Below are 11,938 nucleotides of genomic sequence, written 5' to 3' on the forward strand. Positions count from 1 at the left end.
GGTTTATCCTTAAAGGAGAACGCAAAAATACCGAACGGCGTTGAAACTTCGAGGAGATGGATAAGAGCACAGGGGGTGACAGAATTTTTTTTTTGTTATTGTTCTGCTGGTATATGCATCACTGATTTCTAAGTCGTTTTGACGTCAATAATATCAGCATGCGGAGGACATTGCAGGTTAATTTGAAAAATAAGTCACATGGGACTTAAAATTTAAGAATGATAATTCGCAGGGGCAAAGCCACTAATCAGTTTCAAATTTCGAAAAGTTATAAGCTCCAAAGTGCAAACCTAGCATTTCAACGAAAAACAATACTGTGTTGCTAAAATTCATTTGACCGTTTTATTATAAAATAAAATCATTTTATTATAAAGCTTGATGACAAATAATTGCATTTTCAGCTTTTGGAAATATTTTGTTTATTTTTTTTAACAAACCATTGTAAAACATCTGTGTTTCTCACGGGAAGAGACGTTTCTTTCAATGATACTGCTTCTGCAATGTAACTTCTGTGGTATTTTACAGCGTTCAACAGTGACTATGGGAAAGAAACTACGTATCCCAGAGAGCCTTGCAGAAAATATGTCATTAACCTGCAACAGTTGTAGGGTCACAGCAATCATGCGCAATCATTCATTCCGATTGTTTTTGCACTAAATTAAGTCTTGGTAGTGCGGTTTGTGTTAAGATTTAGTTGTCATAGCTAACTTTCATTCACGAAACAAGTAATGTATTAACGGTAATGTGAAGGTAAAAATTAGCAGGTTCAGGACCGTACTTGTACAGAGATAAGCACTGGATTCAAATTCTGTTTCATACGTTAGCTCGATAAATTATAATTATACATCAGCCAGCCAAGCAAACCAACGTCTCGGCTAACAATAACTAACTAAAGTTGAGAGATAACCAAATTGTGCTGTATTGTATTTCAGATCAGGCGGTCTAACCTTTCTGCAGTCGCATGCTTTGAAGCTGTATCGAGTAACGTAAGAGAGTACTGTAAGTTTACCCTAGCCATGTGGAAAAAGCTTCCGAAATGAGAAACTTTGTACGACAGTTCAGCCTTCGTTTTTACAAACACTGCTTTTCTCTGGCTGTGCCGCCTGCAGCTCGCAGTTTAAGGCAGCTCGCCTGTAACCAACACCCCTCGGTGAGAGCGGGCCCGCTCCGTATTGAGAGGTTGCAACATGCTTTAAGGAAAAATCTGCGAAGACACTGCTGTAGCGGTACCAGGGATTTATTACAAGAAGAACCCGTAAAGAAACACTTGGAGGGTCTGTTTCGGGAATACGAGCAGGTTACCCACAGGTTACAAAACCCGGCGCTCAGTGACAGTGAAAGAAGAGCGCTGAGCAGAAGACAGGTGGAGCTCTTGCCGATGGCGAGTGTCCTTGAAGAGACGGAAAGAGCTTGGAAAGACCTGAAGGATGTAGAAGCTATTCTTCAGAGTAAGTTTTATATACTGTATAAATTGCGTGACTGAAACGCTTACACTTGTGAACCATGCTTGATCTTAGAAAAACCTGTAACTGGGATCATTCCATTAAGCATGAAGATGCTATTAAACATAATACCTGCTGACAGAATGGTCTAACATTTTCATTCTTACAGTATGTAATAAAAAAGCAACGCACTTTGGAAACGATTTTTCTTTTGTCTGCAAAGATGGTTATTGTTTTTTAGTATCACGCGCATAGAAATAATGTGCGATAATTGACTCAATTCAGTTTTATATAATTTGTGTAATATATTCTTGGCTCGCTGAAATACGACTGTTTTGTAGTGTTGCATACTGTATACTGTGGTTGACATGCCCAAGTGCTAACTTCTTCTGCACGTGTTTTGGGGGGCTACATGAGGTTGCATAAAGGCGATGTTGAACTTTTGTTTTTTGTCATTAACTCCAGGTGCAGAGGGAAAAGATGACCAGATGGTGATGTTAGTTGAGGAGGAACAGAATATCATTGCAAAACGCATTGAAGCACTGCAACGACAAGTAAGATATTATATTGTCTCAGCCTTACAAAATCTTCTTTTTGTCCATTAGTATGTAGTTCTTTATGCGATACCTATTTCCCTGACTTGCAAAGGTTCCTATTGCAGAATCACTGGAGATATAATAAAATATTTCCTTGTCATTCAGTGAAATCACTGTCCTCTCCACCAGAAGAGTGAGGATTCTCGCTCACAGGGACATTTATATTTAACATGAACGTCCAAACCTAAACTATCGTAGCAGGCTCAGCTAATGCTCATCTTCTTGTGTAGCTTGACATCACAGGCTTTGATTGTTGCTTCAATTGTTTTTAATCCCAGTCCCCAGACTCTGTCGTAAACATTGTTCTTTTTATTTCACAGGAACAATAACATTTAATTGTTGTGTTTGAAATAATGTTTTGAAATGTATTTTGGTCTTGTTAGACATTTTGTAAGTCTGCAGTTAGATTTTACTTTTTAAACTCATGGTGTATTGCAACAACATTTTAAAGAAAGGTTACAGTGAGGGGTTTTGTGAAGAAAGTTGCACAGACCAATTTGTTTGTTTTGTTTTGTTTTGTTTTGTTTTGTTTTGTTTTTAGTGTGGAATTGACTTCTAAGTGTTCGTTTTGAAAAGTAACTTAACGTTTCATTAAACGTGTCTCGATTTAACTGTAAAGGGTAAGTCAGTGAGTGTAGTGAATTCCTTTTTAAAAAATTCCCTAAAATTAAATCGATATCTCTACTGCCTGTTGCTTGGAATGCATGGAACGAACTAATGATCCAGAATAATTTATGGTGGCAGCAATGCTGTAAGAACTGTAGTGTTGCATCTTTTAGATGCTTCTACAACCCAAGCTATTTAAGGCCATCTTGTCTTTTTTTTCTCGCCCTGCACAGCTGCTGGAGAACCTAGTGCCCAGTGACAGACACGATGGCAGTGATGTTATTTTGGAGGTGGCAGCAGGAAGAACTACAGGAGGTAAGATATCAGCTGAGAGACACTAAATGCCTGCTTAACAACACTGCTGGCACAGTGCTTCTGCTGACAGTGAGCCTGCTGGGATAATACATGCCTACTTGTTCCTCTTACTTAAGTGGTCTCGGTGGTTGGTTTATTGCTGAGTAAAATTACTGAGTATTGTCTACTGAAGCAGAATGTGATCATTCTCTTTTTTCATCTTTTAAGAGTACAATTTAATATGAGTATTAAAAAAGGCAGGTGACTGCATGTTACGCAGGGCTACAATGTCGTCTGTGGTAATTGATCAGAGCAGGTTGTGAGCCATTAGCAGTTTCAACATCCTGTTGTGAAGATGCATGATGAAATTGTACAGTATAATGCCATGCTGAAGTCAGAATTGTTCTTTTTTTTCAGGTGACATATGCCAACAGTTCACCAGAGAAATCTTTGAAATGTACCTTGCGTTTGCAAGCTACAAAAACTGGGCTTTTGAAGTTCTCAATTACACTCCTGCCGAGTATGGTATGTGGAGGTTTTGGTCTGATGTGCAGCTATCGTTCCTCAGATTTCGATCACAATTTTAAATTGGTCCTCTGTTTACTAACCTAGGTGGGTTGCATCATGCAGCAGCCAGGGTTTCAGGGGAGAATGTTTACAAGTATTTAAAATATGAAGGTGGGACCCACAGAGTGCAGAGGATCCCCGAGGTTGGCCTCTCATCCAGAATGCAGCGTATCCACACAGGAACAATGACCATTATTGTATTGCCCCAGCCCAGTGAGGTAAAGTAAAGATAAGCCTTACTTTTGATTTACTTAAATGGAAGCAACTGTATGTGAATTCAAAGAGTCCTTCTGTTACCTTGTTTTCCAGAAAGAATTGACTATAGTTTTTATGTCAATGCGCGGTGCTTCATTAATTTGTAAGGAACTGGAAATGTGGGTTTTGACCGATCTAATGCAGTCTGTTAACTGTTTCGGTTAAGTCAGGAAAGGCCTCCGGTGTCCCTTGAGACCTAGAGTATAGCATGTTGGTAGTTTCAGTTTAAGTAATCTCTGAACTGTTTAACTGTACAAATAATCTTTTTGACATTTTAGAGGTAGTCAAACAAAAAAATGATTTGAGGGTGACCCTGAAAACCTGTTTGCTTGTAGCTCTCCAGGACTAGGGTTGGCTGCCTCTGGTGTGTACTAAATTAGCTGGATTTGACCTGAAAAGCACAAGCCACAATCTTAGACGTAAAACATGCTGACATTCCTGTCATTTGCTCTTATTTACTTCTAAAAACAGCATCGTTTATGAAAAACCCATTTTGACATTTCGGAAAGTACTTACAATTCAATATTTTATTTATCAGAGAAAAGCACAAACTTGTTTTGAAAATTAGTTTATTGGAGAAAAGCACAACTGCACAATCTTTTAGAGTGAGCAGGTTCTTGTATATCATCAGTCTGGTTACTGGGACTGGAACATGTTTTACTTCTGCTTTGTGTTTCCATAGTTACTTGGACTCACTGAAGCGTGTAAAATCTTTGCAGGTTTTAATTTGAATGTATCAAGTAACTTTTACAAAAACATACACCCACTTATTGTCAGCCCTGTGCTTCACTAGAAAATTAAAGTTAAATTTAATCTAGAAAAAGTTATTAAGAATTAAACAATAAGTATAGACAGACATTTTCTTTTGTTGAAGATCTTTGTCTTTTAAAGTAACAATATAAAGACTTATATTCATTAACTGATACGCCTCAATTGTAGTTTTGGGTTGAAGGCCCAGTATAAAAAAAAATAAGAATATGAACTTTTATAATTAATTATGTACACTGCTGTATTTAAATTAATTTTTGTCTCTCCTTAGATAGATATCCACCTAGACCCAAAGGATTTACGAATCGATACATTTAAATCCAAAGGAGCTGGTGGTCAGAGTGTTAACACAACTGATAGTGCTGTGCGAATAGTTCATATTCCAACAGGCAAGTGCCCACATCTGTTTTTTTATTTACTGTTTAAACAGTGAAAGTACAGTGTCTTTGAAATATTAAAGTCTCATGAAATTGGTTTGCCGCCCTGGAGAGACACAATGAAGTTAGGAGGACAAAAAGGATAAATAAAAGACACATTTGTATTCTGTCAAAAGCAAATATAATTCTCATGGCGTTTTAAACTTTACTGGTGCAAAAGCAGAGTTCTTCACATCAGCATCATCTGTAAATGCTGAAAACAAGTCCTTTTACAGATTGTATTAGAAAGATCATGCTGCACGGTATTGTGCTCACTTCATCAGGTGTTTTTTGGTATTGTGTCGGTTTACTCCACAGTGCATGTATAACAATGTGAAACATAGTTTGTGAAATACCAGATATTGTGAAAAGGTATTGGCACTTGTCTCAGCTCTTTTGTGTTGCAGCTTCTTTGGTACCACAATGTGAATGTAAAATAAACATGATGACAATTTGTCGCTGCCCTTGGAAACAGGAACAACAGTCGAGTGCCAACAAGAGCGTTCACAGTTGCACAACAGGGACACAGCGATGAAGATGCTAAGAGCTAAAATGTACCAGCAGATAACAGAGAAAGAAACTGAGAAAAGGCACAGCTTCCGTAAGCTTCAGGTACTTAACCTGTAGGGTCCCTTCTTTCATTGCATAAGTAACGTTAAGAACAACTGGGTTGTAAAATGCAGCAACTCTTTTCATTTGTTTTTCAACTTGTTCCATTTCTGTAACTGTACAGCTTCATGTCTTTATCTGCTGTCTGTTTATTCTGTCTGGTACAGGTGGGGACAAGGTCCCAGTCGGAGCGAGTTCGAACATATAACTTCACTCAGGACAGAGTTACAGACCACAGGATTGGTTGTGTTGCCCGAGATATCAAGGTAAGGAAATAGTTTTTGCGCCTCTCCACTGCAGCGATTTCCTCCCTTTTGTTTGTTACTGTTTTTTCTTCTTAATAAGACTTTTTTTCTGAAAAATGTAATTTACAGTCTCCCACGCCTGGCATCATCCCTTTTAGTTTCAGCATGGTACACACAACTGTTAAGACTTAGTGAGTCAATGGCTGGCCATCTTTTTTTCCATATCGTGAAACAAAATGAATGTCTGCAAATCAAATGTGGGCATTCAACCCAAACGATTGTTTTTTTTTTCTTTTTAGTAGTTAAATGATCCAAGGATCTTTTCCAAAACGGTTCTTGAAAGAATTGAGGAAGATGTGTTATTATTGTATATATCAGTTCTCACCTTACCAGGCCAAATAAAGTGTCATCATAGAAGGAAACTTAATCCATCCATCCATTTTCTAACTGCTTCATCGGATACATGTTGCAGGGGACTTGGAGCCTATCCAGGCAAGCAGTGGGCACAAGGCAGGGTACACATGGATGCCAGTCAATCACAGGGCATACAGACTCAAGCACACACAGACACACTCACACCAGGGCCAGTTTCCCCAGAAGCCAGGTAACCTACCAATATGTTTTTGGACTGTGGGACGAAACCCCATGAGCATGGAGAGCACATACGAACTCCATGCAGATGACTCCCCAGAGCTAGAATTGAACCCAGGGCTCCAGCACTGTGAGGCAGCAGTGCTAACAACTGCTCCCAAAATAATGTCCTGTTCTGATAAGACTTAAAGACCTGTTTTTTATTCTTAAACGGAGAGAACTTTCATGAGAAGACTTCACTGAATATCATCAAAGATACTGACAAACTCAACCTAATCGACTTAGTCAAAATCAACAGGAAACCACAAACAGGAGGGCACAAATAGAATCTAAGAGGAAGTGCTTTTAAAACTGAGATCATGAAGCACTCATTTATGCACATGGTTGTGGGAGTATTTAATAAGCTACTTAGTTGAAGCTGATATCATTGCCTCTTTCAAGAAAGAGCTGAATAAGATTCTTGGGTCAGTTAGCCACTAGCAACCAAACAAGACAGGTGGTCTCAAAAGCCTCCTCTTTTTCAAATGTTCTGGTGCTTTTAAATGTGAGGCTAATCAAGGCCATCTAACTTGTGGGTTAGAGTACATGTCTCAGTATAGGTACCAGAGGTGTGAAAGAGACATGACTCTTTTGAGTGTTCACATCACTCCACATACTGGTTAAAGGTGAACTAGTGAGGTCTAAGAGACATTAAGCGTGCATACATAGAATATACAAACCTTGTTATAAGTGTTTAGGTTCCAGGCACTGTCTTAGTTGCTGTTATTTACAGGAGTTCCTGAGAGGGGGAGAGCCCCTGGATGAGTTCATCAGACAGCTGCTGAAGTACGCAGAGAAGGAAGCACTCCTTGAAATGCTGGAAAACAGCAGCCCAAGCAAAGCTGGTGAATGAGACGACTGAATACCTTGTTTCTGGATTTTTTAATAACCATTTCCAAATAAGTGCAAGTCGCTCACCAGCCAGACTTTGAAATCTATTGTAATATTTAGTTCTTCTTTATCAATTGTACCATTAAAAATAAAAATGTGGCCAAAAATTGGAATGTGCAAAATTATTCTTTTGGGTGGTAAAATATATCTACAGAAAGCAATTTGAGACACTGAAAATGCAAACTTCTTATACAATATCTAAAAAGCATAAGAAGTTCAGCTCTGTGGTTAAACTGTGTGAAATATGAAAGGATACAGGGAAACTTTTACCTAGACCTAATGAGCTACAGTATGTGGTTCACCATTATACAGTGAAGTGGACACTTCATTAATCAAAACAAAATGAAAGCAAAATAAAGATTAAAGGGGGAAACCATGTCATTTCAGGTGTGACTTAGATAATGAACAGCTCCTGTTTTCCATCTGTAATAGTTCATACTGTACCTCTTCTGTGGAGCCTCAGTATAAGACAAACCTTATTGCATTCTGTTCAAACATGGTGAAAAAGCAAACAAATGTCATTGTCCAATCAAGGAAATATCATTATACTGTGAACAAAACTTTATATACTGTACAATATATGCAATCAACATGTTGAACATTTACTTATATACCTTATATATATTTACTTATATATATATCAAATACCTTATTTTCATTACTGCTATCTGAAGAACGGTCTGTGTTCTACAGGTCAATTAATTATGTTTTATGCCTGTACCCTGTGCCATGGTTCATATATAAAGCCATGCTGAGCTTTTCAACAGTGCAGTATAAAGAAGAATTCTTGTGAGTCAGAAGTAGCTTATTTTACACACGCAGCAGGAATGCTTTAGCTGTACTAGGAGAAAAAAATGTTCTGATTTAATTTTCTCCTCCTGTATAAACCAGAGGCTTTAACTAATACTGTGCAAATGTAAACTACTGCTATCTGTATATTTATAACGGAATGCTGATCTGTTCTGTTGCAGGTAAATGCATTCAATGTAATCTAGTCATGTCACACTGCACTGTACCTATACATTTGCATTTTGAATTTAACATTTGGAAAATATAGTCTGCAGGTGCACTAAGGCTTTTGTGCTAAAAATATAAACATTGATGATATTTCTGCAATAGAAATACTGACCTGCATGCTATCCCAATAATATTTGGGTATTCATTCAACTTACATGAGTTCAAGCTTTCTGACAGTGATGATTAAACTGATATTGGCAATTATTTGAAAACTTTTTATATATTAAAAATTAAATACTTTGCTGTATAATACTACCACCGGCACCAGTCGCAGAACTCCTGGAGTGCCCTCGGAGTGAAAGAGCTACCAGTTCTCGTCGGAAAACGAACTGGAGCTGCCCGACTCCGAGTCTGCATCACTCAGCCCATCAAAATCCCAGTCTGCGCTGGAGCCGCTGCAGTCGTCGTCCTCTTCGGTGAAAAAGTTCTGCCCTGACTCCAGACGCGAGGGGTATATGCGAGCAGAAAGACAGATAAAGCCGTAAGACAAAGCGTAGTTCAGTGATCCCAGCATGGTCCCCATGTTTTCCCACAAGTCCCTTGTAGGGTCATATTCATGGATGGTGATGCTGTTTTTATTGCGGTGAGGGATGGTGGTTGTGATGAGCATCAATTTGTTGTCGTACTGGACCACCTGGTAATTGTGGGTGTTACCATCCAGTGGGATATCTCCAATCCTTCTCCATTCACCCCGGGCAGGGCTGTAAACTTTGACGACGGGAATGTCACATATGCAGAAGATCTCGTCCTGGTAGACGCAGGCTTTGTGGAACTCGCTCCTCTTCAGAGCGGCGCAGTTGAGCCACTCATTCTTCTCGGGATCGTAACAAAGCATCCTTCTGTTGCTGACCACATAGAGGTGATCGTTCACAGTCACGATTTTAATCTTACCCAGCGAGTGGGGCACAGGGGCCACAAACACCCACTGGTTCCTCTGAACGCTGTAGCACTCGACCTCTTTGAGCCTGGCGTCCGTCAAAGGGTCTCGGCCGCCCACGACGTAGACCTGCCCATTGAGGTAGCCGATGTCCATGTGCACTCTCCCCAGCAGTCTCTCTGCCAGCTCCTGCCAGCTGTTCAGCACCCCGTTATACACCCAGAAGTGTTTTGAATGTTGCGAGGCTAAATAAAGGTCATTTTCGGGTGTGATGCAAACTGAAAAGGTGTCTACAGACTTGTTAAGAGCTAGGCCGGTCAAAGGCGAGACCATGGAGAAAATATCTCCAGTGTAGGGATCGTAGCACAAAAAAGGTTCCTTGGGGTGGCCAAAGAAGAGGATCATTTCCCTAGCGCTCATGCCCAGCCTCTCCGATGGCTCCTCTACACTTTCTGACACTTCACTGCTCCCAGCCGCAGTAACTGCCTCAAGGAATTCTAGGCAGTGCTTCTTGGCGAAGGGTTTTGACTTCAACCCGTCAATGTACGCCTTGTCCAACTCTGTAAAAAGCCGCCAACGCACGCACTTCAGCAGCTCCAGAGCGCTCTCCACGTCTTCACTCTCGCTCGCCTCTATCCACTGAACGGCTACCGAGCACACCTTCCTCTCGCTGTCCACGTCCAAAGTGTCCGTGGACAGGACGTCTTTAATTTGGCCCAGGCTCAGCTCGCAGAGCTCCTTGCCTTTCTTCCAGAAGTGCTGGAAGTTCCTCGCGATGAACGCCTGAGCCTTGGCTTTCAAATCGTGATTGTCGAACGTGTCCGCAAACTTCAGCATCCCAGCGCAGTTGGAAAGGTCGAGCCTCCTGGTCATGAAATTGGAGCACGCCTGTCTCACATATTCCAGCTGGAGCATGTTGGCGGCGGCGTACAGCCTCTGCACGTTGGCCTCGGTGACCGTCACTTTGCCGGTGTAGCAGTAGTCAATGATAAGGGACATAGACTCGGCATCTACGTCATGTATAGTCACTTTCTTTTGCTTGCTTTCGTACAGCCCCCCAGTGAACATGCTTCGGAAGTAAGGGCTAGCTGCCGCAAGGATGTTCCGGTTGCACTGAAACAGTTTCCCCGTCAAGCCGGTGCTGCCGTTTTCTGGCGCGGTGTGGTGGTAAAGTTCAGACGACTCCACTTCAATGGTCACATCGACCAACAGTTTGGAGTCGTAGAAAAGCTTAAGCTCCTTCAGCAAACTTCCAGCGTGAGAAGCGTCTTCTAGCTCTTCAGGGCCGCTGAAATAGCTTGATACCGAAGCCATCTTTTTCTAAAACATCCAGATAATACAGAATTCTCAATGTAATTTGTATTCAAATGTGATCTATATCGGACATCGACATATACAGAAAAGTACTCCTTGTGCTGCTCAGATACGCGTTACACTTTCTTTAAATAAAAATATCAGCCTAACTGATACTATCGATTATTACAACGGTATGTATTAACATACAGTATCTATAATTATACAGAGGCAGCAGCATAGCGGAGGCTATATACTGTACTTGTTCTTACACAGAAACACTACACTACCATTTAGCTGTAAATTACAAGAAACACGTGAAAGGCATTTCAGTTTCAATCATATCTTTCACTAGTTCACAGAGTTACCGGATTTATTTAAATTATTCTGTGACTCAATTCACCTTCTGGTCTGACATCCAATCCATACAGCCTACAATCACGTCTAGCGCAAACACGGTAACGTAGTAGCGCTCATCCAACCATGATAGCTTTCGTGGTCCTGAAGCGCACTTCTGCGATTGGCTGAAATGTGACAACTAGGTCCAACAACCCGAGTTAGGTTGAGAGTGGAAGCAGTTCACCTGCTGTTACACTGCGTGAGAGTTGATTCAGAGGGGATTTGGTTGTTTAATATATTAAAGCAGAGTATTGTTATAGTCCACGTTTTCGAGGAATCGACAAATTGTCCAAAAAACTTTGTGTTGGATGAAGACAATTATATATATATATTTCTAGCTTTGTTGTACTTACAAATTTGTTTCCAGTTATATTTTTCGTATTATTTATGTGATTTGCAATTATTCACATTTTAAATGGTTCCCATAAAACAGTGCTTTAGGTTTTGATGTTTATTTACACAAACGTGTAAATAAAATGAAAAAAACGGATAAAATGGAAAAAAACAATAGCATCAGGGACAATATAGATTATGTATATAACATTTGTATTTTTTTTTTAAAGACAGGATTCTGTTCTGTGTTCTGGTATCTCTTCACACGCTTTCTAAAAAAACATTTTCTTCTGGAGATCACATGAGTCTTCCATTGTTTAAAGTAGTGAGCTACAAGCCTTGGACTCGAGAGATGTAAACTCTAGACCTGCCAGCAGGAAGCAGTATCGTCTTTTGCTGAAAAGCGTTATCACCATTTTTGACTGAAACGGTTGCAGGAATTAGCAAATGGGAATTTAACCTTATAATTAAAGTTATACAAGGCCCAATTAAGATCATATTTTTTCATGACACGCCTGCATTCTTTATGTGAAATTTCTTGAACTGCAATCTAGCCCCAACATAGAAAAAAACAACAACGGCTTTTTAAAAGCTTGACAATGGAGATTTGCATTTTCAACAGGTGTTCAGAATGGATTAATGTCAAAGTAATATGTAGGTTCTTTAATTAGAAATTACCTATAAAGCAATTTTCAGTTCT

General features: G+C 39.9%; 2 protein-coding genes across 2 annotated transcripts; one reads left to right on the forward strand and one right to left on the reverse strand.

The window, feature by feature from the left end:
• The first annotated feature begins 467 nt into the window (after positions 1–467).
• Positions 468–7,426, forward strand: LOC102697645 (mitochondrial translational release factor 1). Its single transcript, XM_006639075.3, has 9 exons — positions 468–1,448; positions 1,908–1,996; positions 2,878–2,959; positions 3,356–3,463; positions 3,551–3,723; positions 4,800–4,917; positions 5,420–5,556; positions 5,721–5,819; positions 7,162–7,426. The coding sequence occupies exons 1-9, from the start codon at positions 1,037–1,039 to the stop codon at positions 7,279–7,281; spliced, it is 1,338 nt and encodes a 445-aa protein (XP_006639138.1). The 5' UTR covers positions 468–1,036; the 3' UTR covers positions 7,282–7,426.
• Positions 7,425–10,970, reverse strand: kbtbd7 (kelch repeat and BTB (POZ) domain containing 7). Its single transcript, XM_006639076.3, has 2 exons — positions 10,910–10,970; positions 7,425–10,533 (listed from the first exon to the last, which is right to left on the reverse strand). Exons 1-2 carry the CDS (start codon positions 10,931–10,933, stop codon positions 8,641–8,643), a joined length of 1,917 nt encoding a protein of 638 aa, XP_006639139.2. The 5' UTR covers positions 10,934–10,970; the 3' UTR covers positions 7,425–8,640.
• Positions 10,971–11,938: the final 968 nt, after the last annotated feature.

Source organism: Lepisosteus oculatus, chromosome 15 (genome assembly GCF_040954835.1).
Source record: "Lepisosteus oculatus isolate fLepOcu1 chromosome 15, fLepOcu1.hap2, whole genome shotgun sequence".
NCBI classification, from domain to species: domain Eukaryota; kingdom Metazoa; phylum Chordata; class Actinopteri; order Semionotiformes; family Lepisosteidae; genus Lepisosteus; species Lepisosteus oculatus.